The sequence below is a fragment of the Cavenderia fasciculata genome, assembly GCF_000203815.1.
Source record: "Cavenderia fasciculata unplaced genomic scaffold Scf_Dfasci-G-b-285a01.f1-5, whole genome shotgun sequence".
Taxonomy (NCBI): domain Eukaryota; phylum Evosea; class Eumycetozoa; order Acytosteliales; family Cavenderiaceae; genus Cavenderia; species Cavenderia fasciculata.
The window spans coordinates 44,761-58,596 of NW_004457708.1; the positions used below are offsets into that span (position 1 = coordinate 44,761).

The 13,836-nt window shown below is 34.2% G+C and overlaps 7 protein-coding genes across 7 annotated transcripts; 2 read left to right on the forward strand and 5 right to left on the reverse strand.

Annotated features, from left to right (window-relative positions):
* Positions 1 to 91: 91 nt before the first annotated feature.
* Positions 92 to 3,450, reverse strand: DFA_03692 (uncharacterized protein; the record flags this gene model as incomplete). The annotated part of the gene is made up of 3 exons (XM_004356973.1): positions 92 to 1,093; positions 1,200 to 1,568; positions 1,636 to 3,450. 3 exons carry the CDS (start codon positions 3,448 to 3,450, stop codon positions 92 to 94), a joined length of 3,186 nt encoding a protein of 1,061 aa, XP_004357028.1.
* Positions 3,451 to 3,687: 237 nt separating this feature from the next.
* DFA_03693 (uncharacterized protein) lies at positions 3,688 to 5,244 on the reverse strand (the record flags this gene model as incomplete). Its single annotated transcript, XM_004356974.1, has 3 exons — positions 3,688 to 4,689; positions 4,766 to 5,014; positions 5,092 to 5,244. 3 exons carry the CDS (start codon positions 5,242 to 5,244, stop codon positions 3,688 to 3,690), a joined length of 1,404 nt encoding a protein of 467 aa, XP_004357029.1.
* A 713-nt stretch (positions 5,245 to 5,957) lies between these two features.
* tmem14A (transmembrane protein 14 A) lies at positions 5,958 to 6,571 on the reverse strand (the record flags this gene model as incomplete). The annotated part of the gene is made up of 4 exons (XM_004356975.1): positions 5,958 to 6,094; positions 6,177 to 6,213; positions 6,279 to 6,374; positions 6,527 to 6,571. The coding sequence occupies 4 exons, from the start codon at positions 6,569 to 6,571 to the stop codon at positions 5,958 to 5,960; spliced, it is 315 nt and encodes a 104-aa protein (XP_004357030.1).
* Positions 6,572 to 6,730: 159 nt separating this feature from the next.
* Positions 6,731 to 8,384, forward strand: DFA_03695 (uncharacterized protein; the record flags this gene model as incomplete). The annotated part of the gene is made up of 3 exons (XM_004356976.1): positions 6,731 to 6,756; positions 6,998 to 7,695; positions 7,771 to 8,384. 3 exons carry the CDS (start codon positions 6,731 to 6,733, stop codon positions 8,382 to 8,384), a joined length of 1,338 nt encoding a protein of 445 aa, XP_004357031.1.
* Positions 8,385 to 8,570: 186 nt separating this feature from the next.
* rplp1B (60S acidic ribosomal protein P1 beta) lies at positions 8,571 to 9,115 on the reverse strand (the record flags this gene model as incomplete). The annotated part of the gene is made up of 3 exons (XM_004356977.1): positions 8,571 to 8,591; positions 8,676 to 8,921; positions 9,071 to 9,115. 3 exons carry the CDS (start codon positions 9,113 to 9,115, stop codon positions 8,571 to 8,573), a joined length of 312 nt encoding a protein of 103 aa, XP_004357032.1.
* A 1,196-nt stretch (positions 9,116 to 10,311) lies between these two features.
* On the forward strand, positions 10,312 to 11,552 carry DFA_03697 (uncharacterized protein; the record flags this gene model as incomplete). The annotated part of the gene is made up of 3 exons (XM_004356978.1): positions 10,312 to 10,614; positions 10,711 to 10,917; positions 10,998 to 11,552. The coding sequence occupies 3 exons, from the start codon at positions 10,312 to 10,314 to the stop codon at positions 11,550 to 11,552; spliced, it is 1,065 nt and encodes a 354-aa protein (XP_004357033.1).
* Positions 11,553 to 11,868: 316 nt separating this feature from the next.
* On the reverse strand, positions 11,869 to 13,605 carry DFA_03698 (uncharacterized protein; the record flags this gene model as incomplete). The annotated part of the gene is made up of 3 exons (XM_004356979.1): positions 11,869 to 11,928; positions 12,074 to 12,162; positions 12,780 to 13,605. The coding sequence occupies 3 exons, from the start codon at positions 13,603 to 13,605 to the stop codon at positions 11,869 to 11,871; spliced, it is 975 nt and encodes a 324-aa protein (XP_004357034.1).
* Positions 13,606 to 13,836: the final 231 nt, after the last annotated feature.

A 13,836-nucleotide genomic window follows, 5' to 3' on the forward strand; every position in this document is an offset into this window, starting at 1 on the left:
CGAAAAAATAAACGTCACGTGTGTGTTGTTTGATGACGATCACAAACATACATGTCCTGTCATGACGTGTAAGGTGAATGCATTTTATTTCTTAATCGAGACTATTGTACAAATCAGAATCTTGTGGGGACAATGTTATCAAGTATCTAGTAGCCCACTTGAAATCTTTTTCATTTAAACCACTGCTAGCAGTAGAAGAGTTATTAATCGATTGGTTGGTATGACTGGACTCTTCTTCTTCTTTTTTTTGTTGATCTAAAAATATTTTGTAACTATCAGGTGATGATTGTGCATCACCTTGAAGATAGTAAATGTCATTTCCTAATTTGTTGAGTTGAGCAATGTGAGGATCATTTTTAGAGAGTTGTTCGGCAATGGGGTTGGCCAAAGATTCGAGTGCAGAGACATCGATGAAATTGACCAAGACGACACCCTTCCACGAGACCTCTTCTCCATTGAGATCGATTCTATAGCGTTCGCGATAAAAGGTGGATAGTTGCTTAGACTTCATGAGGTCGGCCAATGGAGCTGGCAAGAATTTGCCACTATAGACTGGTAAGACGCTGAGAAGATGGGCAAGTGGTTGAAGTGGAGCACCTAGCTTGAATTCAATATGGGAGGTATCCTTGAATCCCTTTCCAACGACCATTTCCTTGCAATAGGCAGCAAGATCGGCTGCCAATGGGGCATAGTGGAAATTGTAAGACCATTTCCAATCTGGACATCCAACAGTATAATATTTCAATACCCAGGATAGACCACGAACATATGATTGGCAAACCCATTGCTTTACATTTTCAACTTCACTGGTAGATGCTTGAAGTTTAAGTTTGTAATAGTTGAGTTCACCCTCTTGAAGATTGGCCAACTGTGATGTCAATATATCATTTCTTTCTTCCTCAAATTCAGATGCCATTCTTCCATTTGCTTCTGCCTCTTCTTTTTCCTTATCCTCTCTTTCTTTGGAAACCTTTAAAATATGAGTCAATCTTGCTAAATCCTTTTTTCCCATTCTTTCCAATTTATCTGGATAAATTACAGATTCCCAATTACCAAGTACATTTAATAATTCACTAAAATTTGAATATATAATCTAAAAATAAAATAAAATAAATAAAAGTAAATAGATAATTGTTTAATTTCTTTTGCTTTTGCTTTTTCTTTTTCTTTTTCTTTTGTTTTTTTTTTTTTTTTTTTACATTTGTATCAACAGTTAAATAATTAACTTTACCAGTTGATTTGATTGAATTATGAATCCAATCTTTATACCAACCAAGAATCAATTCAATTGAACCATCTTTGATTGATACGGCAGGTAAATGTGGAAGGAAATCATTACCCATCAACATACACATGACAGTAATATCATTGATACAATTATTAATATCTAGTTGTGATTCATTTTCCAAACCAAATGTCAAATAGTATTTGATGTATTGTCTGAGATTATCTAAATTTACAAATTCAAATTTTCTTTCAACTGTCAAATATTCATCTTCTTGTTTTGATAATGCTCTACCAAATTTAATAAATAATTCATTTGCTCTTTCAAAATCCCATTCTGCCAACTAAAAAATTAAATAAATAAAATAAATTAATATTTCTATTTTTTTTATATTTTTTTTTTTTACATACACCTAAATAAAAATAAGAAGAATCAAGATTCATTCCATGACCAGCAATTGTAATAAATTGATTAGCCTTTTCTTCCTTTTCAATTCTTCTTTTTTCCTTTTCAGCTTCTTTTTCAGCCTTTTCTTCTTCAGAGATGACTACTTTGGGCTTTGGTTCTTCAGGGACAACGGGTTCCTTTTGAGCAGGTGGACGACTCTTTTTCAAGGTTACTTTGTTGCCCTTGAGGTATTTACCATCCATAGTCAATGATTTTTTAACGTCATCCAAGTTGCCAAAATTAATAATACAAAATTTAAATGGATGAGCCTTTCTTCTTGGCGTGGTAAGGAATTGAACCGATTCAACCTTGCCAGTTGGTTTGAAAAAGTCAACTACATCCTTTTCCGTGACATCAAGTTCTAGTCTTGTACAAAAGATTGAATTGTTGTAATAGACACCATCGTCTTCTTCAACGACAGCGTTTTCAGCTTGTTCTTCGATCAATGGTGACTCGACTTCAACCTTTTCATCCTTGTAGTATTGTGCAATAGTCAATTTAATATTATTGACGTAGAAATAGGCACCTCTGCATGCAATATCTTTGACAGCATCGACTGATCCAAATTGGATAAATGCAGTGAGCGATGGTTTCTTGGTGGGTGCCTTTTCAAACTTGATGTCGACAATCTCACCATAGTAGGAAAAGATCTCCCTAATGTCAGCCTCTGATGCCTGTGATGGAATGTTTCGGACCGAGATCTTGGTGGTATTGATACCGTTTGATTGCCAGTCAATGTCACCTTCCTTGTTGCTGGCGTGTAGCTTTTTCATTGCCAATGCCGACTTGCATTCATAGGACATGTGATACTCTGACTTGCAAATACTACATCCATAGCTCAAAGACTGGAAGTCACGGAGTACAAAGAAACGTTGCAAATGTACCGATAGACCAAGGAAGATCAAATCAGCATCCATACCATAGAATATGTGACTGGTAGACTCCGACCAATTCTTGTGATTACCACGAATAAAGTCCATAATCTTGTGTTCTCCTTCACCTGGCACAGTGGTATCTGACAATACAACAGCCAAGTGTGGATGACTCTTTGCCAATACCGTCGAAATGTATTCTCCAATCCAATGATTTACCTTGTTCATAAACTCGGTTGCTGGTGAAATTGAATTTGAATCAAATACTTTATCTAATAATTCTAAATAATTTGGTTGAGCAACAGCTGGTGTAGTAGCGGCAGCTGGTGTGGAAGGAGTTGAGGGATCAGAAGATTCATCTGTTGTTATTGGAGGGGAAGAAGTAGATGGAGATGAAGTAGATGGAGATGAAGATGAATGATTATTATTATTATTATGTCTAGGATTTGGTTGTTTAGGACCTTTTGATAAGATTTCACGAATATCTTTAGCAGATCTAAAACGACGTCTACGTTGTTCAGTTGCTTTGGCACGTGGTGGTACACCATCCAATGCAATGTAAACCAAATCTGATGGGTTTGTAGTAACAATGATATCATTTAAACGTTTGAATATGTTTTCCTTGATCGTATCATCTGTGTTTGGTTTAGATGCCATGATTGATTCGACCGATGGTTCTCCCTTTGCATGTGTAGAGTTATGAATAACACCATTCATATCAATATAAAGGTTATTAAATTTAACATTATTACATCTTGGATCAATCTTTAAAGGTGTAGTAGTAGTAGATGATGAAGAGACTTCATCTTGTTCTTGTTGCTCTTCTACTTGTTGTTGTTGTTGGAAATACTGTATTGATTTTGGGTATTTATCAACCAACCATCTATAAAATGCTGGTATACCCATTACTTGTTATAAATTATCTATATATATATAATGTTGAAAAATGATGATATGTACGTATGTATGATTTGAGGTCGAATCAAGAAAAGCCCAATAAATAAAAATATCTTTCAAGAATAATTTTTTTTTTTTTTTTTGTTGAGAAATCAAAGGGAAAGAGAAAGAAATACAATTATACTATTTTATTCCTATATTATGTGTTTGGTATTATTTATTATTAATATTATTTCTTTATTGAATTTAGTCCAATTCTATTGTAAATATTGGTTTTAATTTATCGTCATATGATACTTTGATAAGGAATGGACATTGAGCGATTTCAGGACCAAAGACTTTACCTTCATCGTATTTGAGTACTTCAATGTGATTGTCGTGTACTTTGCCTTTGAATATGGCGATGGCATTGTCATAGTCGGGCCATTCAATCTCTCCATGTACAATTTGGGTGGTGGTCGTGTCACGACTTTCAATACGCAACTTAAAATTGTCGTATTGTGTAGCTTTGCCCTTGTAGACAGAGTTGAGACGTAAAACAGACACTGGTGGCGATTTGGTCAGTTTGAGAGAGAATGTCATGTCGTCAACCTTGCCTTCAATCTCGTCAGTGTATACAGATGCTTCATAGTTGTTGGGCAATTCAATCTCATCGTCGTTGCCTTGCACCAATTCGTATTCTTCCATCTTGAGTTCATGTCCTTTTAATGTACCCTTGAATTTAGTGATGGCATCACTCATTGTTGGCCAGTGTATGGTACCATTGACAATACTAGTTCCTGCATTCTTGGTGTCTGCCTCAACCGACTCTACCTTGATAGTCATTGGATAAACGTCGTCATCAGATTTGCATACACCCATCCATTCACTCTCTCCCAAGAAATAAGCTCCATCTGCTGTCTTTTTTGATTTCGATTTAGATGATGTATCTTTTGCTGGTGCAGCTGTTGTTGTTTTACTTTTACTTGTTGTAGTAGTTGTAGTTGGTGGTGCAACAGCAGCTACAGTTACAGGAGCAGCAGCAACAGCTGATTTCAAATTGGAGGATGATTTCTTTACAGGTGCCAATTTTTTCTTTTTAACAAGGAATGGTGTAGTGTCGACCACCTTTTTAGCCTTGACACATGCAGCTACAAACTCTTCCAATACAGGCTCTGAATTGTATCCTTCAACAGCCGACAAATATTTATTAAACTCTGCCTCGTCTGTTGGAGTTACATCACTCTTTGAATATAATACATAATCAACCTAAAATCAATCAAAACTTTTATAAGTCTTTTTATCTACTTTTGTTGTATATATCCATCTATCTATCTTTGCTTACCTTGACCTTTCCAGTGATTGAAGTTGAAATTTTACCCTTGTACTCTCTAATCTCATCGACGATTGCAAGGTATTCTTTGGAAGACTTTGAAGTGCCAAGATAGGATTGATAGCTGCAGAAACGAATACCTTTGAAAAAGTCGTCTGCTACCAATGTTCTCTTGACAGCACGTCTTTTCATTGGATCATCATATCTTCTTTGTATGCCTATCAAATCTTTATCTGTAATTGAATTAAAGTTTGATACAATCTAAACAACATGAAATGATTGATATTAATGAATGAATGATACTATGGTAGTAATATATATTAGCCTATGTAACATACATCAGTATAAGAAAGAGTAAGATCTAAATATCTTTGACCATCTACTTTGATTGTTTTACTTCCTTTGGCATGTTCTTGTTCAAAGCCATCGATTGCCTTTTGATCAAATGGAATCCAAATCTGATCATTATACCAATACCATATCCATCCCATCTCTTTCTCTATCTATCTATCTATCTATCTATCTATCTTTCTTTCTACTTCTTTCTATATATCTGTCAAAGAATGATCTATCAACCTGAATAATACTTACTTTTAAAAAAAAAAATTGGAGGGAATGACACCAAGGGTTCTGAGAAATTCCAAAAAGGCTATGTTTATCAATTTTACATTTAAACCTTGAACATTTTCTTTTTGGAATTTCTGAGGATGAATATATCAAAAACTAAAAGTTAGATAAAGATGATATCTTCCAGTTTTAATTCCACCTTGTTCAAGATTAAATGTCTATCATAGTTGTACAAACCCATTTTCGCGAAAATAAATACTTTCCAATATATATATGCTTTGGTAGATGTAAAATTACTTGTTGTTCGCTCACTATTTGAATATTTATTCCCCTATTTATAAAAAAATGGTATTTCCTTGTCATCCCAATCATAATCACCGAAATCTGCGATCGGTAGTTTGGTAAACAACTAAAAGATTATTCGCGACCCGAAATGATGGACTATTAATTCATTCCAATTTTAGGGTCGCGCAACCGTGCATGTCTGCCCATTCACCAATCAATCAAACTAAATGACAGTCACAACATTCCATATCTTTTGATAACAGTATACTAATTTATTATTAGTGATGAGACTAGAATCCACTCTTGATCCAATATTGGAAATGAACCAACCAAACAAAAGGTTTTTGAAGATTTAATGGATGGTTTGGAAATCAGTGTATGATTTGAATAAAACGATGGCACTGAATATAGAGACAAGACCAGCTGGCATAAACTTTTGACTGTTGTAATAACGAAGTCCCATGAAAATAAGTAATACAAAAGATACCACTTTTAATAAATAGAATAAATAAATAAGTTGAATTAATATTAAAAAGAAATCGAATCGATCCAAAATGATAGATCTACTTACACATGGTCAATTGTAAACCAGACTTTTTGTTGTAACTCTACAGAAATTGAAATAAATTAGTATATAGTTGTACATAAACACTCATAACTAACTTTTGCATACTTGTAAATTGGCACTATATGCTGCCAAGAATCCACTCAAGATTCCCATTATTAAACTCATCATGCTACCAGCTTTGATGAAACCAATGAGGCCTCCCTATAGAGATAGAGAATAGAGATAGATTAAAAAGAAGAGAATAGAAGAGAAGAGATAACAAGAGAACTAGTTAACACTTGTTTCGATGATTGAATTCGATGATTGATTGGATGATCAGATGATGATCGTAATGACTCTAAAGATGATCATACCAAAATCAATAAACCTGAATATACATAGACTAAAAGGGCTGACATTATTATATATTATATACTATCTTTCAATTAAAATTACTATTAATACTAGTTTATGAATTTGTTTTAAAAATCGGATAGTGTACTTGAACCCATTGGAGAAGTTCAGTTTTCAAAACATTATTAAATCAATATCAATATAGTTATAATGTTCATTTTATTATGAGTTTATACATTTCTCTGCTTTTGTAAAAGTAATGTAACATCCAACATAAATCGATTTATAACTATATCTTATTAAATAATTATTTAGATATTTTAATTAATTTGATTTGTTCATCTTCTTGTCTAGTTGAGGATTCATTGAAAAGTTAGAGTGCACATTACCGTCGATTTTCTTGATTTTTTTAAACTGCCTGGTTTGGGGCACCCTATCGAGAACTCAACAACCCACGTGATCAAACTAGCTAGTTTATAATTATTAACTAGTAATACAGATACATCATCATCATCATCATCATCATTAATCATGGAGATAACAACATCAACTTCAAATTCATTTAGATCGACTGGAGGTGAAAAAGAAAAAGAAAAGGACTCTTTCTCTAGCTTTGCTTCCAAGATTATAAACAAGGACAAGGATAAAGATAAAGATAAAGAAAAGGATAAAGATTCATCATCAAACAACAAGGAAAGTGATAAGATCAATAGATTATTGGATAAACTAAAGAAACAAATCGAAAAGGAAGTACAACAAAAATATGCTGGTGATTTGAAAGAATTGGAAAAGTATAGATCCCAATCGACAAAGTCGTCAAAGAGTGGTAATGATCTTTCATCAAAGCTTACAAAGTCACCTTCATTATCATCTGATTTAAATAATGGTGGTGGTGGTAGTGGCGGTGGAACAGTTATTGCTAGTGCAAGTCTTGTAACTCAAAAGGGTACTAGTACTAGTAATATTCATCACCATCATCATCATACTCTTGGAAGTAGTAACACCACCAAGAATGATAACAATCATCAACCAGTTGTATTAAACATTGGAGGACAAATCCATCAAACTTTGAAATCAACACTTACAAAGAATAGTGGTTACTTTGAAATCTATTTTGGTGATTATAATACTCAACCAAATCCAATTACAAATCAATATTTTATTGATAAGAGATGTCATTATTTCCATAGTATGTGTTTAACAAAAATAATAGACTACTATGTATTTATTTTCTAATCTTTTTACTTTTTTTTGTTTAAATTAGTTATACTGGATTATCTTAGAGGAGAAGATATTCATAATGAATTAAAAGAGGGGAAAGTGAATATAGATGTATTCAAACAAGAATTGAATTACTTTGAAATTGATTATTCAAATCTTTTCCCAAAACACAAGTTTGACAAATTCACCCGTCACAATAGTATGGATGTGGCACCTGGAAACTACACCATCACTCATCGTGGTGAAAAGGATGAACCGATGGGAATTATATCGATTAAAGGTTTCAATAGTGGTAGTCACCAATGTCGATTTAGAATAGACAAGATCTGCGATGACTCTTATTGGATGTGTTTTGGTACTGCCTATGCTTCTACTTCCTCTCCATCTGCTATTCCGTTTGCATCTTCCTTTTCACTGTCTAGTCGTGGACAAACCTATCCAGAATGTACAGAAGTGTTGGGTCGTGCGGGTGACTGGATCTCTGGTGATGTCATCCGTGTTGAATTGGATTTCGACACAAGAACCCAACGCGTCATCAATGAAAGAACAAACAAAACGGAAACATTTTTGGATTTACCAACCAACATTGCTCTATTCTTTTATGCCAATTTATCAAATCCTGGAAATCAAGTATCAATCATTTGTGATCATGATTAAAAGTACCAACAAACCCCCTTTTGTCAAAAACAACAAACAATACAATCAAAACAAATTAAAATATATAATATTGTTTCCAGTTTTCAAAAATATCCATATTTCCATGTTCCATAAATAATAATCATCATAATTGATTGACTTGTTATGTTTTGATTTAAAGTTCTAATAAATTTATTATTTGGAAATTTAATCGAAGAGACCCATACCCTATAATAATGAAAAGAGAATTGATATTAGCATAAATGATGATGATCAGTAGTGATACTCTGTCTTGTGTATTTGTGTATTTACCATATCGTCGTCGGATTCTTCCTTCTTTTCTTCAACAACCTTCTTGGCAGCAGCAACTGGAGCAGCAGCGGCGGCAGCAACTGGGGCAGCAGCGGCAGCAGATGGAGCAGCAACAGCGGCGGAAGCAATGATGGATTCAACGGACTTCTTGGAGAGAGCACGGACGACGGTCTCAACTTCGAATGAACGAACGGTGATGTTGGCAGCCTTGGCAACCTTGTTAATGTTGTCGGCGTTGACTGGGAGCTAAAATTGATGGTAATAGTAATAGATGGATGAATATGTTAAAAAACTGGTTCTGTCTCTTTTTTCTAGAGAGAGAGAGAGAGATAGATCTCTTTCTTCTATCTTGTCATCTCTTCTATCCTGTCTGTTCTATATCTATTTGATCATACTTCAGCGTCGGTTAAGAGGAGTACGATTTGAGCGATGGATGCCATGTTTATAGGTGCCTAATGGGTTACTGAAAAGATCTATCAAAAGGGTATGTTTAACACAAAGAGCTCAGCTGCGCAAGGGGAAGTGCATCTCAGCACGCAGCCACTGAGAGCGGCGCCACACACCCAAAAAAAATCGTCGAAAAATTCAAAAAATTCATAGTTCATTACAAAGCAACTTAAATAATTGCATTCTTTTGATTGATCGATTGAACTTCAATCACCTTTAATGATCAACTCTTGTATAGATACAAACTGAGTATTCAAATATTCGATGGAATATTTAGTGTTAGGACTCACATCAAAAGGTCAATGAACCCCAATCAATTTCAGACAATATTAATTTCTTTTTTTTAATTTTCTCGTTTGGTTTGAGCCAAACCTTCGTTCGTGCTCCAAACTTTTCTAAATCAACATTGATAAGAAAGTAGAAAGTAGAGGAGGCATAATCAATCAAATATTATTATTGATATGATGTGATAGAGGAAGCACTTTCTTGCTCTTTCCAAGCTCTCTGGTTCGGTTTGCCGGAGCACATATTTGCCTCATGATAGCTGTGATGGTTGGTTCAGTGCACGCATCATGGATCAACATTCCTTTGGCAATGTGGATTATTAATTTCAATGTCATTGAATCGCAAATCAATCGAGAGGAGGAGTGGTCAATGGATGATGCTGGTTGTTGTTGTTGGTGTGTACCAACCACAATATATTATTGTTACTATTGCTATTGCCAATAATACTACTAATAATAAAACTACCTACCTACCTACCTACTGGTTTTGGTTGGTATCATATCAATATCACAGCAGCAGCAGCAACCATCCATCCAACAACCATTATGTGGTGGTTTTTACCCATCCAATGCATGAGACACCCCCCTCCCTCACACTTTCTTTTGTGTTGATAAACACTCTGAACAAAAAGAGAGTAGAAGGAAAAAAAAAAAATCAAAAAAAAAACACAAACTAGTAGTACTTTTTTACTTGCTTGTAGCTACAACACAGTTAATTAAATATATATAACAAACAGAGATAGAGAGAACAAACACAAGGGAAGAAGTGAAGTTATCAAAAGTAACTTTGTTCTACACATTCTATCATCTCTTTTCTACTACAACTTTACAAGTAGAACCAAAAAGGAATTAATATACTTTAATTAATTAGTCACAATCACACAAACAACAATAACTTTTATATAATGTTATCAAGAGAACTTGTACGCTCGACAAGAGCGTTAGTTATACAGCACCTTGTATTTGGGGGAGGAGGTGCGGCAGCCATCAATCAAAACAATAATAATAATAATAATAGTCAAATGGTCAAGGACAAAAAGTTTATGTATGGTCGGAAGAATTGTAGTTCATCATCAGGGGGTGGTGGATCACTTCAACAACAACCATCACAGACATCGAGTGAAGTGTCGGCAATGTACAAAAAATCAATTATGACTCCTCTTATTGGTAATGAGTCTGTTATTAAAGGTAAAGAATCAACTTTTGAGGTATGTATACTTCCATCAAAGTGAAACAATAGAGTAGAGTAGAGAGGAGAGAAATTCTTTAGAATTTAAATTAACCTTATATATATTTTGATTTAGTGGGAAATATCAGGGCATGAATCACAAGTAGTACAATTAAAATTGGATCCAGGATCATCTATAACTGCAGAGACTGGAGCATTATTGGAAATGTCATCATCTGTTGAAATGGATACAAGTGCACGAGGAGGTTTCTTGACAAGTTTTAAAAGAATGTTTACAGGTCAAGGTTTATTCCTTACTAAATTTAAAAATGTTTCAGATAATGTAAGGATGAATCAATCAATATATATATATATTTATTCTTGATTATTTATGATTTATTTATTTCTTTTATTTATTTTTAGGAAATTGGTAGAGTAACATTTTCATCACCATATATATCAAAAATATTGGCAGTTAAAATGTCAGAGTTGGGAGGAGAGTTGATATGCAAAAAGAATTCATTCTTGTGTGGAGACAATGCTATAGAGATTGAACCTCAGTTGACAAAGCGATTCTCTATCGGATTCTTTGGCGGTGAAGGTTTTATATTGCAACGATTAAAAGGTAGTGGAATGGCATTCTTGCATGGATGTGGGTCGATCATCTTTAGAAGTTTACAACCTGGCGAAAAGGTACGGGTTAGTGTTGGTTCCATCGTTGCATTCCAAACTTCGGTAGAGTATGATATAGAGTGGGTTAAAGGTGCCACTAATATATTCTTTTCTGGTGAAGGTTTGTTTTTGACAACCCTGTCTGGTCCAGGACTAGTCATTCTTCAATCACTTCCTTTTGAGAAACTTGTAAATCAAATATCAAGATCTTTACCATCTTATGGGTCCTCTTCATCAACACCATCTTCTTCTTCTTCTCCCTCAAATGATTCAGGTAGTAGTTCTACTGGATCAACTAAAAATTAAATCAATAATAATAATAGTATTAATATTTATATATATATTTTTGGATAATATATAATATAAATAAAACAAAAAGAAATTCAAAATACAAATAGGAAGTTTTTTTTTTAGTTTGATCAACTCCACATTGATTAACCACTGTTTTGTTGTTCTCGATTGGTAATAACTTGAGTGGGTGTGTTAACTAGCAGCTCAGCTGACAAAACGACAGTATAACAAAGAAATCGATGACTATTTAAAAAGATAAAGTTCAAATATATCAACTATACATGCGCATCCCCAACCCAACCAATACTCTAGCCGATGTATTCGAACTTGTTTAATAAAACATACCAAATGTTGAATTGATGAAATTAACAGACATTGTATGACAATGTGACTTTATTTTATTTAAATGAAGCTATATACATATATAAAATCTAAAATTATAGATTATATTAATTACCACTGGGATGTGGTAAAACATGTTAAGCAAGGACAAAGGCACCTTCCTTATGGACTAAAAGGACCTGGAGTTGGCTCACTTGGGTAGAGAGTCCGTAATTGGCTTCGATTTGCTGATTGACCAAATTCACTAAATAGGTAACAGTTTCCTGAAGCGAGGCAATCGAATCTAAAGAAAGAAACATAATGAAATTTAATAAATAAATAATTAATTTTTTTTTATATATTCTAGTTCATTAATGGGTGTGAGTAAATAATAATTTTTTTTTAAAACATAATTGTGAGAAGGAAGGTGCCTTTGTCCTTGCTGGTCATGTTCCAGTGGTAATTAATATAATCTATGGCCATAGATTATGTGCATATGGTCTGAATGTTCCTTGGCATTTTGAACACTCTTTCCCAATTGGAATTAAGGTTTGTTGATTTTAGTTATTTGTTGTTGTTGTCTTTGTAATAGTATTGATCATATTTGTATTTGTATTTGTATTTGAAGGATCCTTTTTATTTTATTTAATTTAATTCTAATTTCTTTCTCTCGATCACAGATTTAATGACTATAAAGTGGGGGGTCGTCAATGTTTTCGTTGTTGTTGCTGTAGTTGATTAATTCATTGTATAGTCGTTCGAAAGGTTTTTTGATATCATCTTGAAATTTGTAATAGTTTGATTCTAAATTTCGTATTATCATTAATTTCAATCGATCTTGGATCAATGGCCCAAAAATATAGTTGGTTATGCCCGTCTGGAAACCTAAAAGTGTAATAGCGAGAAAATTCATCTGCATACTACCCACCCACTTGTCCTGTTGATCCCAATGGGGTAATGCCATTCGGCCCATTCTGATCATTGCCGATTGGGCACTCTCACCTTCTAGAAGAAAATTCAATGCAAACTCTGGTGAGTAGTGTTGTGGATTATTGGGTACGACAATCAGAGTAGTCATCAGTTTACAGAGAATGACGATACGATCCCAGTTGTCTTGGGTTGATGGGTATCTAGTGGTGCTGTATTGTCTAAGGGTGTTGTTTTTGAGATACTGTGTCAACTTGGCTTGATTCCATTCAACTAGTCTTTGGTAATCTGGTAGACAATGGAATCTATTCCAGACATACATAATCTTGTCCATGAGGTTGGAATGGTTGCGTGGTATCTCTCTGTTCATCGCGACAAGACAGCGTTTGACGGTGTTTGGCAGTGTTCCACGACCATACCCAGGTAACCCCGTGATATATGCCCCAACTACAAGGAGCGTTGCCAACCAAATGATAGATGGTGGAAGAAAGGGGTACAATAATTTGAGGATTGGCGATCCAATAGCCTTAAAGGCCTTGTTGTAGTCTTCTAAACCGTTGCCAGAGCGTTGAACCTGTAAGGCTTCATCTTTGTTTTGAAAACTTGCTACTTGCAAAAACACCCTGTTTGCAAAAACAACGCAGACTGGTGTCAACCTTGCCTTGTTGCTTGGTGTGTTGTCTGAACCTCTAACAAAACCAGCATCCTTTAGATACTGTCCCAATATCTCTTCAGTCCATTCCTTGTCAATATCAACTTGTACATCGATAACATTTCCATAATCATAATCATCTTTATCTAAAGCTAGATCTTTAAGCATTTCATCTGTCGCCTCAATCTTTCTTCTTATTCTTCTTTTTCTTTTTTTGGGGTAAGGAGATTATTTTCATTACAAATTTCTTTTTATAACATGGTGTCTTGGTATTTTATAAAGAGGATATTTACTATTGACCTTGAGGGTATAATAAATGGTGGTTATACTTTTATTTATATTATTTATATAAATTTATTTTTTGAAGAGGGGAAAAAAAGGATACGACGAATATAACAG